At 44.5% G+C, this 21,457-nt stretch overlaps 1 protein-coding gene and 1 long non-coding RNA gene across 4 annotated transcripts in view; one reads left to right on the top strand and one right to left on the bottom strand.

The window, feature by feature from the left end:
- The window catches only part of LOC138103985 (3'-5' RNA helicase YTHDC2-like), a 30,306-nt gene extending 13,358 nt beyond the window's left edge, over positions 1-16,948 (top strand). For 2 of the 3 annotated variants that reach the window (XM_069002664.1, XM_069002665.1), the window contains exons 8-26: positions 263-328; positions 1,089-1,267; positions 1,438-1,534; positions 1,611-1,698; positions 1,799-1,879; positions 2,829-2,911; positions 3,841-3,946; positions 4,083-4,202; positions 4,550-4,822; positions 5,341-5,467; positions 5,944-6,149; positions 6,879-7,074; positions 8,202-8,311; positions 9,775-10,064; positions 10,467-10,644; positions 11,653-11,856; positions 13,689-13,871; positions 14,943-15,042; positions 15,188-16,947. In XM_069002664.1, the coding sequence (XP_068858765.1) occupies positions 263-328; positions 1,089-1,267; positions 1,438-1,534; positions 1,611-1,698; positions 1,799-1,879; positions 2,829-2,911; positions 3,841-3,946; positions 4,083-4,202; positions 4,550-4,822; positions 5,341-5,467; positions 5,944-6,149; positions 6,879-7,074; positions 8,202-8,311; positions 9,775-10,064; positions 10,467-10,644; positions 11,653-11,856; positions 13,689-13,871; positions 14,943-15,032 (2,677 nt within the window). In that variant the 3' untranslated portion in view covers positions 15,033-15,042; positions 15,188-16,947. Of the gene's footprint in view, positions 1-262; positions 329-1,088; positions 1,268-1,437; positions 1,535-1,610; positions 1,699-1,798; positions 1,880-2,828; positions 2,912-3,840; positions 3,947-4,082; positions 4,203-4,549; positions 4,823-5,340; positions 5,468-5,943; positions 6,150-6,878; positions 7,075-8,201; positions 8,312-9,774; positions 10,065-10,466; positions 10,645-11,652; positions 11,857-13,688; positions 13,872-14,942; positions 15,043-15,187 lie in introns of all 3 variants that reach the window. The other variant, XM_069002662.1, reaches the window with a different exon arrangement.
- Positions 16,949-18,084: 1,136 nt separating this feature from the next.
- LOC138103973 (uncharacterized) lies at positions 18,085-20,201 on the bottom strand. Its single transcript, XR_011147907.1, has 3 exons — positions 20,114-20,201; positions 18,975-19,059; positions 18,085-18,147 (listed from the first exon to the last, which is right to left on the bottom strand). It is a non-coding gene; the product is annotated as an uncharacterized lncRNA (long non-coding RNA).
- Positions 20,202-21,457: the final 1,256 nt, after the last annotated feature.

The raw sequence follows: 21,457 nt of genomic DNA, 5'->3' as shown, positions 1-21,457 counted from the left end.
TTGTGCGTGTTTGTGTTGTACTCCTGTGTAAAACTGACACTCTTGTGTGGTCAGGAGCGGAGTTACCTGAGAATCGGGTCGCTGTTAACACGTGTCCATGCACTTCAGAATGGGAAGTTGCAGATCCAGCAATAACAGCATTGCTAGCAATACAGAAATGGACACCAAAGTGTGGTGTCAGCTGTCTCCTCGCATGATGTGCTATTCATACTCGTCTTTTGAAGTGGAAAATCTGGTAAGAATACTTGTGCCACTCTTTCAGGACGGCTGTGGACTGGGCTAGGCGCTTCAGACAGACGGAGGTTGTTGATCTGTTGGAATCCTACAGGTAAGCTGCTTTGCAGAAGGAGTTGTGGTGAAAGGAAATTTGAGGCTTGTGTTCTTTTAATCAGAACAGGTTTTAGCTTTTTGTGCCTTAAAATCTGGGCTAAATAGCAGTACCTTTTTTTTGAGAACAGGAATATTTCAAAAACAAAGAACAAAAGCATTTGTAGTCAGTGTCACGTTGTTTAGGTTAGCACAACTTGCTGATTCTATACTATGAACCATTTTGTCTTCACATGCTTATTTTGGAAACAAATCTGTCACGTGTTTTTATCTGTGTGTTGTTGATACACAATAGACATAGTAAAGAAACTTTTGTCGAAGTAACGTGTACACTAGGCCGTTCAAGAATGCTTCTTTGATGAACTTACAGCTATCAGAGTTGAGGTAGTGTTTTGTAAAGGTTACGTTATTATAATTTCTCTTAGTGTAGTTTCTGCTAGTGGGAAATTTTTGGAAAATATGTATCTTTTAAATATTTTTCCTTGAACTGATAAACGAGAAAGGTCTTCAGACTTTCATTCACTTACGGTTGTGTCTCAATGAAGTTTAAGAAAACGAAAGTTAACACTAAAAATTGAAGCTGCATGCTTTGTTGGGTTAACATTTAAGTCAGTGAGCAGTACTAGTGCTGTGATTCTCTTCTGTGACACTTAAAATTTAAAATTCAAGACCGGTGGTCACGTTGGTCTTGATCTAAGTTTGAGTTGATGGCTGAATGCAAACCTGAAGGGAACAGCCTTCTGCGTATTTTTTTATTACAGTGCTTCATTCGGATTTGGAAATCTGGATGAAAGTTCCCTGGTCCAAAAAAGTGGTAGTGACCTTAGTGCAGAGGACAGAGAGCTACTGACAGCTTATCATCACAGCTTTGATGATGAAAAAGTGGATCTGGATCTGATCATGCACTTACTCCACAGCATCTGTCATAGCTGTGATGCGGGTAGGTAAATACCCACGCTCCCAGTGAATTGTTGTGGATTCAGCTTCTGATGAATCCTGCTCTTTCTTCGGAAATCCCCAGGAGTTAAAACCTTCCGAGGGCTGGGCTACGTGGCGCTGACGTGTGTTTGAATTTTCTGTTTAACTCTGCAAACCCACTTCCTTTTTTAGGAGCCATTTTAATATTTCTTCCTGGATATGATGAGATAGTGAGCCTGAGGGACCGCATTCTTTTTGATGACAAGAGATTTGCTGATAATGCTCCCAGGTAAAACCTTTAGTTTCTGTGGCTTTCCATTGCTTCTTTAGAGGATCCTTAAAACGTGCTTTTTGTCTTGCATTAGATACCAAGTTTTCATGCTTCATTCGAGTGTGCAGACTTTGGATCAGAAAAAAGTGCTTGAAACTCCACCTTCTGGCGTCCGCAAAATTGCAAGTATCAGAGGACTTGGTCAGATGCGACAGTGATCTACTTTGCCTTTGCTTTTACAGTTACTACAGTTTTGTTGTTTGGTTGTTTTTTTCATTGCAGATTCTTTCTACGAATATTGCAGAAACCAGCGTAACAGTCAGTGATGTTGTATTTGTCATTGACTCAGGCAAGGTGAAAGAGGTACGGCTGCCTTACATTGTCTTTGGGAAGTGAACTTCCTGGTGCCATTCTAAAACACACGGTGCATAAATTTTGGAGAACTTTTCTTTTTAACTTAGCAGTAGGCTGAGAGCTAGTGCCTGTCAGGCAACAGACCTCACTGAGAAGTTTCAACATCCATTTGCTTTATGACAAACACTGTAAATAGCTAGCTGTCTAAAAGCCCTGTAAAAACTAACGTAGGTTGAGGTGTTGATGTATCTTTTTTTTTTTTTTTTTGTAATTTAGTATTTCTGTTTGATTTTTAAAACAAGTCCTCCGTTTAGACCACCACCTTCCTGAGTCTTGGAGGACACTGGGAGTTCCTTTTGTCCTACTATTGTATCAAGTCCAAAAAGTACCCATTAAGCTTTTAAGCACTTTTTTGGGTGTGTTGCATGCCTATTCCTAAGTTACTTGTTCAAGAAAAGTGAGATAACATAACGAGGCAGTTTAAGATCTCGTGTATGGCTTTGAAAATGGAGTTGGATTTCGTAGGAGATACAGACACCAAATTTCTGAAGTTCTTATAATACAATTTCTTTTGGTAATTTTACATCAAATCTAGGAAAATAAGGAGGTAATTTCCAAGTGAGATAAAGAGGAAAACTTTATTTGGTATAATAATGTATTTTTGCTTGCTTTGTGATATCTCAGAACGCAGACCTGACGTATCTTTCACTGACTTGCAATTACCTGTTGACTAGAAAAAGTTTCATTTCGAAAACTGTGTAGCACAAAGATACTGCAGAGGAGGTACCATCATAAATTCACCTGGAACTGAGAAGATACCTTTGTGCTAGAAGCTGCTGTATATATTACAATGTCATACTTTTTAGAGAACTTCTGTTAGTAATCTAAATAACTAGTAACTTTTATTTCATGTGCCCTATTCAGTCTTGGGCTTATGTTCCTTCCTTTGTTTTTACAGAAGTCTTTTGATGCACTGAGCCGTGTTACAGTGCTAAAAATGGGGTGGATTTCAAAAGCCAGTGCTATCCAGAGAAAAGGCAGGTAATAAATGCCTCATAATGGTTCTTATTTTGCAGATCTCCACCGTCCTGTGTTTTAAGAATGAAGCACACAACATAATAACTGTTTCTAGCCTAGTCCAGTGTCGTGCTGGACAATGGCCAGCACTCATTCTCTGCAGATGAGTAGGGGTCAGCATGTATTTCCTTGGAATCATTTCCCAAGAAATGATTGTAGAAAAGTGATGCTCAGGCATTTCCCAAAGGTCTAGGTTGTTTTCCCCCCCATTAGTTTGTTCTCCTTCCTCTTTCTCCCACGTAGCACCAGCAGTCACAGTTTTCACGCCTTGTCTTTGGGCAGAGGACTGCCTATTTGACTTTCTCCAAACTATCCATGACTTAACAGGCCATGATCGTATTCTTCCCAACACTGTGGGTGAGGGCTTGGAAGTTTTGTAGCAACAAATGCCTGTTTCATCAATTCTGTTGGCATTAAGCTTCAAGTATTTGTGTGTGGATGTGAGAATTTGCTGTCTCTGTCCCTTCAGTCACAAGTTATTTAATCTTTATTCTACCTTTTACTCCAAGGGTTACTTCTGTTTGGGGGATGTGCAGGGAAGAAACGAAGTTTGCAGCTTAGATTCCTTACAGCGAAGGATGATTGAGATTTGGACTGGTCTTAGGTTAGCAAAAAACCCACAGACTTTACATAGATAAGCCTTGTTTTTGTTTCTCCAGATTTCTCAGTGTTGGGTTAAAATTACAATAGAAAATTTCCATGCCATCAAAAATAATCCACGCTTGGAAAACTCGCACCCCGTGTGTGACTTACCCTTAGCAACACCTTCTTCACAGAACTGCTTCTGCTTTTCCATTCTAAGTTTCTGTGTCTGTTTGTTGGCTTTTGGTTGGTTGGTTTTGTTTTTAGAAAAAAATCCTAATTTTCACAACTTCCCATACTTTATTTTCAAGGGCTGGGCGCTGTCAGCCTGGAGTCTGTTTTCGTCTCTTCAGCAGGCTCCGATTGCAGAATATGTTGGAATTTCAGTCTCCAGAACTTCTAAGAATGCCACTTCAGGTGCATGTTCAGTTTGAAATTGTAACTTTAAAAAATTTAATGTCGTCAAACCATACTATTAATTGCAAAAAATCGTGTGTTTGGGGTTTGTTTCCAAGTCTTAGTAACCTTTTTTCTTCTGCCTTTGAACTTGCAGGAGATTTGTTTATACACAAAGCTTCTGGCTCCAATTAATTGTCCAGTTGTGGACTTTCTTATGAAAGCTCCTGATCCTCCGCCTGCTGTAACTGTCAGAAACGCTGTGCACATGCTTAAGGTCAGGAAAGGAGTAGGTTTAGGTGGGAATTTCATTTGATTCCATATTTGTGGTGTAGCAGCCTATCTTACTGGCTTCTGTTTGTACTGAAGCTGTTTTTAATTACTTCAGGATCTTTTGAATTTTTGTTTCTTGTCTGTTTTCGTTTTGTGTGGGGGGATGTGTTTTTCCGTGTCGGGGAAGAGAGTGGTTCAAAGTCGTCTCTGTTAATAGTTGGACTTGCTGCTTTAGTGTTTGGGAACAAGTCTAGTTAATGCCCAGTATTCACATCCGTTCTGCTTTCGCTGTAAACTGATTTTGTCCACTGTCCCTGTCCCCCTCTCCTTTGTTTGTTTGTTTATAAACAGACCATAGATGCCATGGACCCTTGGGAAGATCTCACTGAGCTTGGTTACCACCTCACTGAATTACCTGTAGAGCCACACCTGGGTAAAATGGTGTTGTATGCTGTTGTGCTGAAGTGCCTGGATCCTGTTCTGACCATTGCCTGTGCTCTTGCCTGCCAAGACCCTTTTGTGCTGCCCACGCTGGCCTCCCAAAAGCGTGCAGCCATGCTGTGCAGGAAGCGTTTTGCTGCAGGGACGTTCAGTGACCACATGGCCCTGCTCAGGGCTTTCCAGGTAGGATTTCATTTCAGAGAGTACTCATCACAGGAGGTCACCCATCAAGGCAAATAATGTACCAGTCAACTTGGAGGTAGAGTGGTGGACTGTGATTAAGGCCTTGGAGAAGATGTTATTTTTGCCTAGTGGCTTTCCTGTGTACTGGACTCATAAATGTGTGAGGGAACACTTTTTGTGGTATGTTTTGTTGATGTTTCCAAACCTTGTAAGATTGTGAGCGTTCCCACCATGTGCCAACAGTGTGGCTCTTTACATCCTACTACACTGATAACTTCAAATCATGATCTTAATGTAACGATCTTTATGGAATGAATCATTTTAACTTGACGTAATGATCACTGGAGTGAACAGGTAAAGAGAATCTAATTCTTGAACAGGAAAAAAATCTAGTTTGATGCATTTACTTCCAGAGTGGGTTTTGCCTTCATTTTATTGACGTGAATGTAATTTTTTTAAAATGCATTTTTTAGTTTTAGCTAGTCAAACTGATAGGCAAATGTAAAAAACGTTTTCAGGCGTGGCAGAAGGCGCGCGGTGATGGCTGGGAGAGAGCCTTCTGTGAAAAGAACTTCCTGTCCCAAGCCACGATGGAAATCATCGTAGGAATGAGAACACAGCTGCTCGGCCAGCTTAGAGCCTCAGGTAAACAGCTTGGAAGAAATTCTAACCTCGTTTTAAAGTCCAGCCTATAGAAATTGTAGCAGAAATAATGTTCACTGATGTCGTTTTTCTTACTTAATTTGAATCAGACCTCCAGGTACGCGTTGATGCAGGGTATGGTGTAGATGAGGAAGTGTGGCTGATCTAACCGAAGGCATGCTCATCTCCACATGGCACTGCATTTCAGTGTCGAGATGAATTTCTTTGGATCATTATATTTTAGTAAATTATTCCCATGGGAAGTGTCTTTGTATTGTAGAAAATAATTGTATTCTGTGTTAGTCTGCAACCCCCTATCGGGAGGGATTTCAGTGTAATGGTTTCTTCTTGATGCTGTTAAGGTTGGCAGTGGTGAAAGATGCAACAGATTAGTAGTTTATTTCACCTTTGTTTTCAAATTCCTTTTGAGAGCCAAACACAAGCTAACATGGCACCGTTTTGTCCTGTTCTTCTGACAGGTTTTGTGAGAGCCAGAGGAGGAGCTGATATTAGAGATGTTAATACTAACTCTGAGAACTGGGCTGTAATTAAAGCTGCCTTAGTGGCCGGGATGTATCCCAATCTTGTGCACGTAGACAGAGAAAGCCTGGTGTTGACTGAACCAAAGGAGAAGAAAGTGCGATTTCATCCTACCTCTGTTCTTGGTCAATCTCAGTATAAAAAGGTAAAATCACTTTGAATTTATAGTTCACCAAATAGAGCACTTGGAATCTATCAGATGTTTTAGAAACGTCTTTTCCTAGTTGTCAGTACTTTAAAAGCAGCAAGGGCATGAAACACTGCAGCTTTAGAAAATCCTTTTCCTACCGGTTGGTAGAATTGGAGTTGGTTCATTTTTCCATTGTTTCAATTAGTCCTTTCTCTAGATGGAACAAGGCAAAATGACAAAAAACCACCCCTAGCTGTAAAATTGTTGTAAAGATATAATGATCCCTGCTCTTAAAAGCAAGAAGTTCTGCTCTGAAACTTTTCTTCTTTAACATCTCTTTTTAAAGCAAAGTATTTTGTTTCATGGTGGTAGGATAATTTGTGCATCGGGTTGAATTCTCTCTCCTGCTTTTTTATTTGCATGTATATTTTTATTAATTTTTATTTTTATATATGTATGTATTATATACGTATATAATTAGAGACGTATTTCTTCCTAAAGATACAGAATCACAGAACGGTTTGGGTTGGAAGGGACCTTAAAGCTTATCTCATTCCAACCCCCTGCCATGGGCAGGGACACCTTCCACTAGTCCAGGTTGCTCAGAGCCCCTCGCAGCCTGGCCTTGAACACTGCCAGGTTGAGGCATCCACAATGTCTCTGGATGAAATAAGAAAGATGTTAAAATGTACGTTAACTACAGGTAGAGGGTATAATAGCCCAGTCTGACCTGCTCTTGCCCAGGTTCCCCCAGCAAATGGACAAGCTGCAGCCATCCAGGCCCTCCCTACAGACTGGCTTATCTATGACGAAATGACCAGAGCTCGCAAGACAGCAAACATCAGGTGCTGCTCTGCTGTGACGCCTGTCACCGTGTCCCTCTTCTGTGGGCCAGCCAGACTGCCAAGTAACGCCTTGCAGGCATCCTCAGCCTTCCGAGGTACACTGGAGTGTGGATTTGGAATGTTTCCATTGGCACACACCAGTGTGTGATGTGCAAAGCTGCTTTTTCAATCATATGTAATGCAGATATTGGCGACTTCTGAAATAACAGAAGTGGAATGATTCTTGTAGCTATTCAGGAATAGTTTGTAGGTTCTGTAACAAATGTCTCAGTTTTGGGATTCCTTACAGATTCATATCCATAACTGACACAGTCCTGGGGTCTCAGAAGCTACAGTGCAGTTTGTAAGGAGAGAATGCAGCCACAATGTCTAATGGTAATACTAGTACTGAGGAGTGTAGCATGTGTGTTCTTTTTCTCCAGACTGCTTTATTTGATACTTCAGACCGGATTATTCAAACTGGATAATTTAGAAACAATCAGTATGGCAAACAAGACATACTGCTTCTAGCTGACACATGCATTTTCAAGATATTTTCCACTGATAATTTCTAATGTCAATTAGCTGTGCTATTAACTAGAAGTAATGGAGAATATATAGAAGTTTCCTTTTTTTTCTTATTTAAATGGAGTGCTGTAGGAATGGAAGCAAAAATACCTGCTGCTAGTTCTCATAGGTTGAATCAAACTAAAAGTCCAACTTATTTGTGAAGCTTTTCTGTCTTGCTTTTAAACTGTTGACCTTAGAATAGCGTTCATGCTGATTGAATTGCACTCTAGGAAATAAGGATTCCTAATGAATAGTCATACGTATCTATAATTGGTTTTTTTCTTACTAGGTCTTTATCTAGTAATCTAGTAAAAAAATCTGCTGTTTTACTAGGAAATAGAGCCACATGTGGTTTTACAAACAGCTTCAGGCAACGGCTGGAGAGTGGCTCGTGAATACTGGTGAAGGTACATGAGCTGAGTCAGACCACGTCAGTACAGGTTTTTACACAGTAGGATCTTCAGCAGGATCTGGCTACTTGATTGCTCCTATCTGGAGCAAAGACTTTGCAGTGTATTTGCAGAAAAGAAGAAGTAGTTTTACAACAGTTTACATTGTAAAGTCAATTTTAGAAGGAAAAATATTTATTGCTGGTAATACGGTAGTGTTCAGGTTTTTGTATATAAGTAGAAATAATACAGAAATGCTAATGCACCTTTTATCTTCAATTCAGGGGGAGGGGTATCTAATGATAGCAGTGACAGTGAGATGGAGGACAAGACAACTGCTAATCAGGCACTACTGAAGCTGGATGAATGGCTTCATCTCAAACTGGACCCTGAAGTACGTAAGAAATCACTCCTGTGTTTGCTTCATGTAGAAGGGTTATAAAAAGATGTAAAAAGGTTTTTGTAACATTTGAGTAGCCAGGAATTTTCTCTAAGAATGTCATGGTCCGCTGGGGTCTGTCAAACTAAGTACTCTGTGATTTAACCCATATTTCGTGAGCTCGTCAAGAGTTAAAGGGCTTCAGTCCCCTTTGGCCCAGAGCTGTCACGTGAATTCACGTGTTCAACGTGCAAGTCGCAAGGTTTCGTAACCTACCACCCATGCCTTTCATATCTTGTACCTATGAGCAGAAAGTCAAAAAATAATTGGTCACCTAATCCAACAGTGAGAGTGCTCATCCCTCTTCCTCCATCATGGCGTGGGTGTCCTGTCTCTCGCCTGAGGGAGCAGGAAAGCCTCAGCAGTCCAGATGCTGCTGTTGGATCTGCTTCAGAAACTTTCTGGGCAATATGATGTTTTATGTGTCTGAGCTTGGCAGTTTTGTCTGTTTCCACGAGTGAGCACTTTCTGAAGAGACTGCCAGACAAAAGATAAGGGCTGCAGGGGACAGCAGGCTGCAGGGGACAGCAGGCTGCAGGTGACAGTGGCTGCATAATGGCCCTTCTGCTCTTTCTGGCCTCCTGTCCTGCCTGTGTGGTGCTCCATCAGGCCACAGCATGAGCTGGGATAGCCAAAATCTGAACAGGAGCTGAGAGAACAGTCACATTGGCATATTGTGTTTTTCTTTCTCTGAGAGCATAACCAAAATCGGATCGAAAATGGAGCACTTGAAGCTGGAATTGCTAAAGAAAGTTGCTATCAGATTTTGGAAGGAGAAATAAAAACCTCTTTGAAACAGAAGGCTTTAGGTCATTGAAGAGCTGTGGCTGTGGTAGGAGGTAGTTTATGGATCACGAAACACTGGAACTTACCAGCTCTAATAATAATGCTCTCTGTCCTAGACATGTCCAGAAGAGTGATTTTTAAAAATTTTTTTTCAATGGAAGCATTTCTGATAACATGGGAATTAGACTCTAGTCTTCTGAATTTAGTCATTGCATTTGAGCAGAAGTCTGTGTAAGAAAAATGTCACTTAGAGCTCTTTTCCCTCAGGTATGACTGAAGAGTGCATGAGTACAGATGGATTTGATAGGAAGGGCGTAAAGCATGAAAAAAGTGGGTTTTCTAGACAGATAAAAAGGAAAAAAAAATCTGAGGATTTACAATACAATGTTAAGTTTAGTACAGAGCTAAAGGAAATGCTCCAAAAATGACCTTGCGCCCAAGGAAAAGAAAGTAAATGAACATCTTACTTTAAGTAAGAGTTATTCCCCCTCCCCAAGACCTTGGTCTTGCCTTTCAGTTTGGACCTTGTTCTCACTGGAAGGCGAGGTGCTGCCTGATAGGAAAGAGCAGGGTACTCTCACCTGCCTGATGGAATCTTCATCAGTCTGTAACAGAACTGGAATTCATTTCAGGCTGCTGGCATGCTGTTGCAACTCAGGCAGAAGTGGCACAGTTTGTTCCTGCGTCGTATGCGAGCTCCTTCTAAACCGTGGTCTCAAGTTGATGAAACAACTGTAAGAGCAATTACAGCTGTTCTGAGTGCTGAAGAACGGTCTGCAGGTCTGCAGCAGCCTTCAGGAATCGGCCAGAGACCGAGACCTGTGACTTGTGAAGAACTTCCTTTGGCATCTACATGGAAGTCAACCAACAGTAGAAAAAGCTCAACAGAAACTGAATTCTCTGACTCCTCTAGTGCTGAAAAGTAAGATGTTGAGGTCTTCTAGACACTGTAGGTTGCAATTTATGTATGCAAGCATCACTTAAATTTCTGCTAGTAATAAGGAGGTGGAAATAGTGGCAGTACAGTTGAAAGGTGTGTTACTGTCCTATGCTGCATTGTAATCTCACTGAGAAGTATTTCATACACGTGCCTGCTGTTTGAGAGAGCAGTCAGGAATATTGTCCATGAATTGTGATCTTTGAGAAGTAGCAGGAGAGGTTTAACAATGGCATTAAAAAACAATGCATGACCGGTATGGGTTTTTAGTTAGTGTTTAATGTATGTTGTAGTCGCTGTAATACATGTGGTCATGCAGTAGGCTGACAGGTATGTATGTAAATTGTTCAGTGAGTGCTCGTGAAACTCAAGGCATGTCCTTTTTAGAGTTTCAGTGAAATCTACATCTCCTGCACTCCACCAGCCAAAGAAGTACAAAGAAGAAGACATTTTGCTCTCCAAACGATCCTCAGATGACGGATCAGCTCAGTCCTCAGTGAAGCCTGCAGACAGCGGTAGCTGTCCCAGCCCCTGTGCTAGTCCTTCTTCTCCAGTATCTGCAAAGGTAGAGTTCTCCAACGTACCACCCTGCTCTTGAAAAGTAAAGGGATGTCTTGCTGATACCATTCTGCAACAATTAGGTATTTTACTGCTAAATTAGGAACCTGACTTAACTTTTCATTTATAACGGCTGCATAATACTTCCTTCTGGAACTTAAAATCTAGACTAAGTATCCTTGTTACACTAGTTTAATACAGCAAAGATAATATTTGTGGACTGCTGAGGTAAAGCTATCCAAAGTAAAAAAATGAGATTTTTTTTTTTTCTAATAAATGGTGAAGGTGTATTAATTTTTTTCAACTAAATTAGTACATTGTACACACACTTCTGAAGTTTTTGGATTCTGCCTTCCTCTGTTTCTGTAACAGCATCCATTGATACAGATTCTCTTTAAATATTGTGTTATCTGTGTTACCTGCCTTATTATGACTGCTTGGGGTTTTTTGTGATGGTTATTTTAACAAAGCACACATTGAACGAGCTTGTTGTCATAATTGTCCCCATATACTTGAATGGTAAACTGCAGTGATACTAAACAGATTGCTGAAAGGAAACCTCATGGACTCACTGGAGGATTTAGTAATTCCTCTTGAGTTTTTCAGCTTTTAGGTTGAGCCAGTGTAAAAGGAAGAAGACATGTTTCCTGAAGGTAGAAATGGGAGTGGTGTGCTGTAGGCTGCAGTCTAGGATGATTAATTTTGGTGCCATCTCAAGGCGTGGCAGACTTAAACAAATTGTAATTAATCACTAAACTTTTTACTCCTATTCTGCTCTACTTGATTTCGGCCCCTCACGGAGGAATTGTCGAGAAGTGCTTTCAAAGTGTAAAACAGACGTCGGATACATTTTAAAGCCATTTCAGACAGGAGCAGCTGATTTTACGTTTCTTCTAGAAGCTGGAGGAGGAAGGGAGGAGCACAGTCAAGGATTTCTATGTTCGTGTGTGTAAAGCTTCAGAAATAAAGCCTGGTTTATTTTGTTGTATTTATTCATTTAATTCATTTTTTCCAGGGCTGCAGATCTCCTTCACCAAGACAAAATGTGCCCGTTCGGTACTTTATAATGAAAAGTAGCAACTTGCAGAACATTGATATTTCTCAACAGAAGGGAATATGGTCCACTACGCCAAGCAATGAAGGGAAACTGAATGGAGCCTTTTGGGAGAGCAGCCTGGTTTACTTAATATTTTCTGTTCAAGGGTCTGGATGCTTTCAGGTGAGTCCTTAATCTAAAACTAAGTACTAGCAGTGGTTGGTGGTTTAGGAGGGTGCAGGAGATGACTGTGTGTAGTGTGGACAGCTTTGCTTATGACTCCTGGCCTTCTGAGAAGCAGAGCAGTGTGCAGATGTCTGTGCTTGCTGAAGAAAGAGCATTTAATTCCTCTCTGAAACATGCTTTTCTAGTTAGCTCAGTTTGTCCCTCGAAGGCGGAGACGGAATTGCCTCCAAACATCACGAGTCAGAATAATGTTTATACCCTACAGTAATCCTCTAAAACAACAAAAAGCGCCCCAAAAATCCTGACAAAGTCAGGGATTGCTACTCTTTGCATGCCAAAGTGTGTATTGTAAGTGAGCAAGGAGTTACAGGCAAGTCATAGCTTTTTAAAGCCAGGAAACTCATAAATTTCTTCATTAAAATTTCAATAAAAACTGGTTTTATTCACTTCCAGTTAGGAAGCTGGCCATGATTCTTCCAGAGCTGTGTCTCGACTTCGTGTTCAGTGAGATGTATGTCAACAGTTTGTTGGTCAAATCTGTGGTCAGTTGGAAGTTAAAAGCTTGACCTGGTAGTGCAAAGTTGCACGTTAGCTTTGAGCCAGCTAAATTCAGTTGTTCCAGGTAAAGAAAGGCCCACTTACTTCTTCATATATAAGCTATTTGTAAAAATCAGCTGAACTTAAAATCTAAGGAACCAACCAAAACACAGCTGTCTTGGCAATACCACTGAAGGACTGCAGTGACATCCTGCGTACGATGATTTGGCAAACGCAGATGTTAAGACTGGCAAGTAATTTTCAGCGAGCCAGTTGATACCGAAAATGGGCGGTTGCATTGGTGCTCTCAGACAGGGAAGCGGGGAAGGGAAGGCACGCCGACGTCAGGAGTGCAGGTGGTTGACCTTGCCCCGCCCTTCCAGTTGTGACAGGGCACTGCACCCTCATGGGAATGTGGGATTAACTTCCCTATTAATCTTCTGTTGTCCCCAACTGTCTCTTTCTAGTCCACTTTTTTTTTTTTCCACTGTTCCTTTCATTAATTCTCATTTAAGTCTGCCTTGAGCTATCTAGGACTGCGTGTCTTACAACAGCAGTGAGTGCTGGTAATTTACACAGTGAACTGCATCTTTTGGACTGCTACATCCTAACTGGCATAAATTCACCTGAATAGTTGATGCGTTGTCTGTGGGGTTGGGTTCGCTTCTGGTTTGTTTGGTGTGTGGGCAAATCAGGGTGTCCTGAAGTAAGTTAAATGCTATCTCGGGTTTGGGGTTTCTTTTGTTTTCTTTCTGAATCCTTGTCATGGTGGAATTTTGTCCAGCTTCACTAAAGAAGGAAATAAAAGCAACTTTGACTTCTTTCTTGGAAGAACAGCTACGCTCTCCTGATTCTATGTGAAAGTTAACATAGAGGGAATGTGAGAAGGAACAAATGGATTTCTGCAAAAATAACCTACAACTGACAAGGAATGTGAATATCTAACGGACTGTTCTCTACTAGAATATTCATCTTGATTTCCTTCTGCTTCAGGTGGTTTTGCAACAGCTTTTTAATCTGTTACGAAGCTCAAAAACCCTTCAGTGAGAATCCTGTCAGTGAGAGACATTCCTTACGGTCAAACCCTACAAGGCGTATTTGAAGTGGAAAAAGAAGTGCTACTTCTAACTTTCTAGATGTAAAACATTTTGGAAGCTCCAGCTTCATGGTGGAGAGTGTGTTAATCACTTTGAAACTATTTTGAAAGTTTCACAGGAAGTTCAGTTATTTCTCTCGTTCTGCCGCAGACAGATGGGGTCCCATTATGTCTGTTCTTTCCGTTTTTGTCCCAGGGGTTTGCTAGAATGGGTTCAGCAATTGGGCGTGAGAAAAGTCAAGACTGGGGATCTGCTGGTTTCGGAGGTGTGTTTAAGGTGGACTGGATCCGAAAAGAAAGCATTCCTTTTCAGTTTGCACACCATTTGCTCAACCCGTGGAACGACAGTAAGAAAGTACAGATAAGTAGAGATGGCCAGGTAATGTTACTCTCTTCTAAAGTTTTCTTTACTTGGTAGAACTGTGCATTTTTTATTGGCTTGTTCAGTTTGTCGCCGCTTGTTCATGTGTCTGCTAATCTGAATCCCAGTCCGTTGGTGCATTGTACCTTCAGCGAATGCAGAATTACCGCGGAAGTAATGGAGACATTTTGATAAAATCAAAACAGCTTCTTGCTTATGTGTTTAAAAAATGATTTAAAGGTGGATGCTTCCAAAAAGAAGTTGTTGGGGTTTTTTTGTAATTTAGTTCTGGAGGTTTGTGCCGTGTTTGGTTGAGATGTATTCTCTTAGACAGTCTGTTACACCCAAATAACTGTTCATAATTAGAAGGTTTTTTTCTGTAAAGCCTGAAGAGAATCCCGAGTTTTGAGGTAGAGTAAAGCTTAGGACCGTTCCCAAAGCTGTTAAAGCTCTAAATGCAACTACAAAAAGCCAAAGAATTGGCACAGAATTTCTCTGTGGCAGTTTCTGCCCTCTCTCCATCCCCTCCCAAAACATCTTGATGACTCAAGAGCTAAAGTGTTTGTTTCACCTTCTCTTCTCCAAAACCTCTCTCCCGTTGTAAGAAACTGGAGGAAAGAAGTACAAGGAAAGGACAGCCACCGTATTTCCTGTGACCTCTCTTTCCACATTCTCCACCACGCTTGATGGCATTCAACTTACAAGATGTGGAAAATAATGATCTTTAGTTAGTAAGTGAGTGACCTGTGGGAGGTACCAAGTATCTGGTGCGTCTCTTCTTGTGTATGGAGGTAGTGTGTTCACTGGAATTATCTTTGGGAGAACTGACATCTCCCTGGGAATGGAGACACCCCAAACAGCCTGTAGGCCAGGGTGGCTTCTGAAAGTTTTTATCTCCTGCTGAACCCTAGTAAGAAAACCTTGCTCTGCTGGGAGTTCTAATGTTTGTCCCAATAGCAGAAGGGATGAGCTCTTGGAGAAAGTTTGAAAGCAATCACCGGCAACCTCACCTACTTCAGTAATAAATAGTTTCTGTATGCTCAGTGGTAGCAGTGCAGATAACTTCCCGGATTTCCCGATCCTTTCTAGGAGCTGGAACCACAAGTTGGAGAGCAGTTGCTGCAGCTTTGGGACCGTATTCCTTTGGCAGGAAAAAACCTGACCGAGCGTGCCAAGTAGTACGGCAGAGGTAGGTACTGCTGCGTTGCTTCCTGCCTTTGTGTAGAGGAAAAGCTGTCCACGTACAGTGTATCATCACAGTACAGTCTTTGTAGCTTGTGGAAGGACAGGTACACTTGGTACTAAATATTCTATTCATTTTGATTTTTTTCCAGCTGGTTTAGGTTGTTGAAACGCCAGCCACGAGAACCAGCAGCATGTCTCCAGTAAAGATGAGGAAGAAGGCGGCGCAACAACCTCCTGACGTTCTTAGTCACGCTGTGCAGCTAGAAGTGGAAAACTAAGAGGGAATTGTGTTGTTTTCAGTGTTTCCTTGCCAGCCTGGTTTTTGGCTGAGTTGGTTTTTTTACAGTAGCGTGCAGCTGATACTTAAAAATACAGTTAAGTTCAAAACAAAGTTTGAAACAACAGACCCCTTGTAAGTTGTCTGTGGGTTTAAAATAGCATAGCAGACAGTTCAGATATGCAGTTTACAGTTAAAGCTTTCTCAGCCCAGTACAAGGTATGAGAATGTAAATCTTAATTAATCAGTCTTGCAGTTCAGTTAAAAAAATAATAACTCCAACTATGTTGAAAGGCTCCGTAAGTGTTGGTTGAACTTCTGCATCCACAGTGCAAGAGAGAAGAATGTAGTCATATAAACACCTAAGCAGCTGGGGATGGGAATTTTTAATTTATTTAAATGTAATTATTTTTAATTCGTTTAAATTTTTTTAATTAATTATTTAATTATTATTGGATTTGATTATTTTAATTAAATTTAATTTAAATAAAGAAGAAGGAGCACGAGACTTTTGAGACTGGGTGTGTCCACTGGGTGTGTTTCAATTATTTTTCACCTTTAAGCTGTGACTCACACCTTGACAAGCTGAAACAGTCTTTCACAGGCCTGTGGCCAAGTGGCACTTCAGTAGTTCACTGACTTAGGCACTGGTAGAAGATTTGTATTTCTTTAAAAGAATATAAAAAACAATTGCCAGTACAATTTCCATGATCATTTAACATAGTCTTTGTGCTTTCTTTCAAGTTGTTTCTTTTTCTTCCATACCACTACTGTCTTGGTTTATTTGGCTTTTTCTTACTCCTTAACATACTGTACTGTAAGGCTGGTATAAATTCAGTGTGATCACTGTCAGCACTGTTTGTGGTCATTCTTTGGCTAAACCAAAACTTTTTTCTGCTGCTGAGCCTCTACCTATTTTCTCATGTCTGTTCAGGCTATTACCCTGTGCATCCATTTTGCCTTCTGTGTAGCGACCTCCATACATGCACCATCAGTTCTGCCTTTGCCAGGACTAACTGGGTGCATGTAGGGCTGTACTGCCTAACACACTGTGTCTCGAGACAGTGCATGAGGCTCTTGCTGCCTTTTACAGTACTTCCAGGCCTGTGCCCATGCAGGAATGTGGGGCAGTAGTGCCTTGTACAGATTTACAGGGCCCTGTGCACTCCAGGGACGGAGCTGGCCCAGAGAGGCAGCACAGGTGGGGTGTAATGTTTGGTTAAGCAGCCCAGATAGGACTTCTGCAGCTTGATGATAAAAGGGACAGTCCAGCCATGGAATTTGCATTCCACAAGGCCACTGGCCAGTCTAGATCACTTGAGTGGAGAAGAGATTGTACCCTGCTTGCCTGCCTGACAGAGACATGGTCATGGTAAGTCTCTGTATGCCCAGATGTTAGATCTAGCTCAGTCATGGTGAATTACATGATATTATTATTATTACCCAAGTAACTGTACTACTGATCTGTATTTTCTCGTGCACTGTATTTAGAAGTGGACTGTTTATCCCTTAAGCTGTTGGTCTGGTGTCTGTAACCATCTCCTTTTAGCAGGGCTGCCTAAAGCCCTTACACTCCGGTAGCAGAAGTGGAGTGCCACTTTGTGTGACGATACCAACAGCATCATCAGCCTGCAGAAGAACTCCAGCACTGCAGCATAGTTTTTAGAGATACCCCACCTGCCTGATCATGACTGAGTGTGATCACCATACCTGAAGTGAGAACTAAAGCAGGAAGAAGGGCAAGGACCTGAACCTATCTGAAAAGTAATAGGGCAGCAGCAACAGCCAGCAATTCAACCCAATCCTTGCATTGGTGATGACAAATGGGAGAAGTGGCCTGTGACCATCCCCTCAGCAACAGTAAAAATCCCAGATTGGAGGTTGTTCTGTGTTGAGAGTAAATTAAGTTCTTGCAAGCTAGACCATTGTCCATAACTAGAGTGTGGAGGAAGGGAACATAAAGAGGGTTCTGAAGAATAGTCAAGAGTTTTGCAAGGTTTGTTCATACATGAACAAAACTTGGCTGAGGAGTGCCGGTTCCGGACAACTCCAGTCATGTTCCTCAGCACAGAAGGTCCGAGCTTTGCCAATGTCTCATGGGAAAATGCTGAGCTGTGCTGCCTCCTCAGGAACATATTCCTGCAAACAGGGAAAGCTGGCAAGCTGTTTAGCCATAGACCTTTTTTGTTGTTGTTAAATACTGTGCAGCGTGAAACTGCTAATCTGTCGCAACTATTTGCTTCAATATTTGCTTTCTTGCATTTTCTTTTCCCCACTATTGAGCTGGTGTAATTTCTGCTCCGTCATCACAACACCTACAAAGACGTGGTGGGCTTAATTGTAGTGAAGGATTTTTTGTAGCTTCCATTTTAAATGCTTGGCACCGGCTGTTGTAGAAATGAAATCACAGCTCCTACCTGGCAGGCCCAGCACAGGCTTGTGGTTGGATTAGTCCATAGTTACTCCCAGGCACTTTGTCTTTAGAGCGAGTTAAGAGGGGTTTCTGCAGCTACTAATTCTAACTTTTGTTTTTGTGAAGTGATGCTGTAGTGATTGTTCAGAGCAGCCACTTCTCCAGATGTATTCGGTCGTGGTGTTCACTGTCTGGAAAACATTAGCAGTTAGTCTCGTGTTGCTCTACATCTTGCTGTTCCCACTTAGCTGCTCTGCTTTCCTTCCCTGTGGATCACGCTGCGTTGCTTTCAGCCGTCACCCCCGCTGCCTTTGTTGCATCTTCTGACAGGAACTGCAGTGCACAGAGTAGGTGATGCTGCTGGATTAAAAGCTTTATTTGCTGTTTTGTTTCATTTGGCAGATGTTGAAATGTGTCACCTAAACAGGAAGGGTAAGTCTGGGTTTAAAAGCAAATTGGTTCTAAGGAAAGCAGATTGGGGGTTGTATTACATTAGAGAATAGTCCTGAAAACACTAAAAAGCACGTCTCATTGCCAAATCAGGCAGTCTAGAGAGGAGGCTCTATTTTATTTGTGTCAAGCCAAGAAGCAATTTTAAAGCTGATTTGGCACCATGCGGGTGTAAATTTACTAATTTTTGCCTTGTGCTGTATAGTGCACAACTCTGAGATTTATGGCCTCATCTCTTTTAAGTTTGCAGACATGAGTGATCGTACTGCATTTGGTACTGCTGGGGTGTGAGTAAAGGTTGTAGCACAAAGCTCCTAAATCATGTACCACTTCCTTCTATCCACAGGGAATGTCTGGTGAATCCTGGCAGCACTCATATAAGGCCAAGGAATAGGGAACAAAACACAGCTGCCAAAGTTGCTTCACTGTGAGGGCAAAACCCAGTCCAGTGGAGAGCACCAGGCCAGCGCAGCCCGCCCTGCCCTGCCTTCAGCACCGTGCGGAGCCGTGCGGCACCCCTGGCAGGCAGCCGGCAGCCGCACGTGGGGCTGTGCCGCGGGGGCTCCTGAGAGCTGGCGCGGCGCTGGGACAAGCCGCCCCAGCCCTGGCGCTGCCCTTCTCCAGGCTGCGGGCAGCAGCACAGGCTCTCTGTCCCTGCCCAATTGTCTGCAGTGGCCACCGGCCCGCAGGCGCCCTTGCCCGTCCAGGGGATGTCCTCGCGCAGGGTGCCGCAGCTGCACAGCCGCACTCGGGGGACGAGCGAGCGCAGCTCGGCCAGAGCAGAAGCTCGCCTTACCTTCCCAAGCTCACCTGGGAAGTGAGCGGCCAAGTCATCCTCCCTGGTCGGACGGGGCTACGGCAGGAGCGTGCTCGGGATCAGCCTGCAAGAAGCCGGGTGCGCTCGCAGAACAGCACAAAGGGCCGGCGGCCGGGTGCCAGCCAGCCCTGGCAGCCTGAGCGTGGCACACAGCTGGCAGCCTCTGGCCCACCGGCCTCTCTGCCCTGCGCAACAGCAGTCCTGCCGCTGGCCGCAGCAAGGACGTGCCAGTGGCGCCAGCGGCTCCCCGGTGCCTCTGCCTGCTGAGTAGCACCACAGACAATTCCTCCCTCCTAGCCACACATCCCTGACACGCCAGCGCAGGCAGACGTGGGTGAGAGGCAGCCTTTCTCACATTTGCCAGGTCCTCAATCAGCCTCTCCACCCTCCTGGCACTCAGTGTCCTCCTCGGGGCAAGAGAGAAGTGGAAGGAGGTGAGCAGCGATGTCTCTGCAGCTCGGCTGGGGGAGGGAGCGGTGCTCAGGCACAGAGCCCAGAGCAGGGAGACACTCGCTGCACGGCCCGGCTCAACTCCTTCTCCAGGGCTTTCATGGATGGGACACAGGTCACTCGGGCTCCCTTGGTCCCGTGAAGAGGGAGAGAGCTGGATGACCCCCAAGCTGCCTCTCCTCTCTTGTCAGGCAGCTCTTCCTGAGAGCTGCCCACAGTTGCAGGGGCAGCTCTCCCCAGCTGTGTTCCCCTGTACGGCTGCTCCTGAAGCACTCCCCAGCTTACCCCTGTGGGGTGCCCACCCACAGCTCCTTCAGCACCTGGAGCCTCAAAAAGAGGCGAGCACAGGCCCTGCTGCTCCCCAGCCCGAGGGCAGACGTGCACCTGCCTGGTCCTGTGGGAAGGACACAGGGGCAGGACGAAGCCCCATGGTGAGGGTAGGACAGAGTTGCTGCCCAAGCCCTGGTTCCCTTTGATGTGCCCCAAGCAGAGGCTCTCACCCCTCCCTTCTGGGGACCAAAGAGTGCTTGGGGGATGTAGGACATGGAAATACCCACATCCACTCCCTGCCCAGGCTCGGCATGAAGGGCAGAGGTCATTCCCAGGCTGGTGTGTGCATGGCTGGAAACCTCTCCTGCCCTGCCATGGCATGTGGCACCACAACTCACCCAAAAGTGGCAGTACAGGAGCTGGTGGGACAGGTGAGGATGCTGGAGGTGCCGTCTTCATTGCTGCCTTCCTGCTGCTCCTCCACTTCTCTCTCCACCACTGCTGCTCAGCACCCACAGCTGCTCCATGTCCAGGCAGAGCCGTGGGCGCGGGGTGGTGTCCCGGCTGCAGAGAGCAGAGGCAAGCAGGGCGTTGCGTGTGGCCTCCCACACACACTCCCTGCTGCAGAGCCCTGGCATCCTGCCCTGCTGATGTTGGGATGACACTGGTGCATCCAGCACCAAGGTGCTGGGGCCTGGCACTTACGGCAGGGTGTCTTTGCCCCAGAGCCAGGGATGGGGCAAAGGCAGCTGGGCTCTGAAGGTTTTACTGCACCTTGGCCACCACCAGTTCCTCCTGGAGGAGGAGAAGGCGCTTCTCACTCATCTTTGGGCCGCGGCTCAGAGCCGCGTCCGCGCTCAGCACCGCCTCGCCGCCGCTGAGAACCTTCCTGCGGTGCAGAGAGCAGCGGCCGTGAGGAAGGCGGCCCCTTCTGCCGCGGGACCCGGCCGTGCCCGCGTGTCCCCAAGCTGTGGGGGAGCCTACCTGGAGCCGAAGCAGCTCCTGGCCTGGGACAGGAGGACCCTGGCCTTGCCGCAAGGACACGGGCCAGTCGCTGACAGCGAGGATGGGAAGCAGGATGGCAGGGCTGGGTTGGTGCCGCTCGGCCAGACCTTGCCTTCTCCCGGTGTCCATCTGGGCCGGGACAGCTCCTTGCTGCTGGTTCTGCTGGACGCTGGCTCCAACTGACCAACAATTAGAGCTCAAGAGAAGCTGGGCTAGGCACTGAGGAGGGACACCGGGGCAGGACTTGCTTCCGGGATGGGCAATGCCTGCTTTGCACTGGGGAGCCCAGACACACCCGAGGCCAAGGCTCATCTTCCTCCACCTGCTGCCAAGGCTTTGCCTCCTGCAGCCCAGCATGCAGTCAGCTGCCCTTGCCCCAGGGCCACTTCAGCAGCTCCAAATTGCTCAGCCTGCAGTTGACCATGACCCCACGTGTCTGCACAGCTGCTTTACAGCTGGCTCTTCCCCAGCATCTCCTGGTGCGAGGGCTTGTTCCTCCCCGGGTGCAGGACTCAGCTCTGAACATCCCAGCCCCTACTGATGGGTTGTGACACATGGCCCCGCCCTCCACGCCCTTCCTTAAGTAAACAAAGAAAAATTAAACAAATAAAACTGTTTACAGCTGGTTCCTTGTGCGATGTGAAGCTTTCCTCCCTCTCAAACACTCACTGGTGCCTCTTCCCCAGCAAAAGTCTTTCCTAGGACAAGCCCTCCATTTCTAGGAGAGGCGCTCTTAA

This window comes from Aphelocoma coerulescens (genome assembly GCF_041296385.1).
Source record: "Aphelocoma coerulescens isolate FSJ_1873_10779 chromosome Z unlocalized genomic scaffold, UR_Acoe_1.0 ChrZ_unloc_scaf_3, whole genome shotgun sequence".
Classification (NCBI taxonomy): domain Eukaryota; kingdom Metazoa; phylum Chordata; class Aves; order Passeriformes; family Corvidae; genus Aphelocoma; species Aphelocoma coerulescens.
Note: the sequence above shows the minus strand (reverse complement) of the source record. Positions and strands in the feature narration are given on the sequence as shown.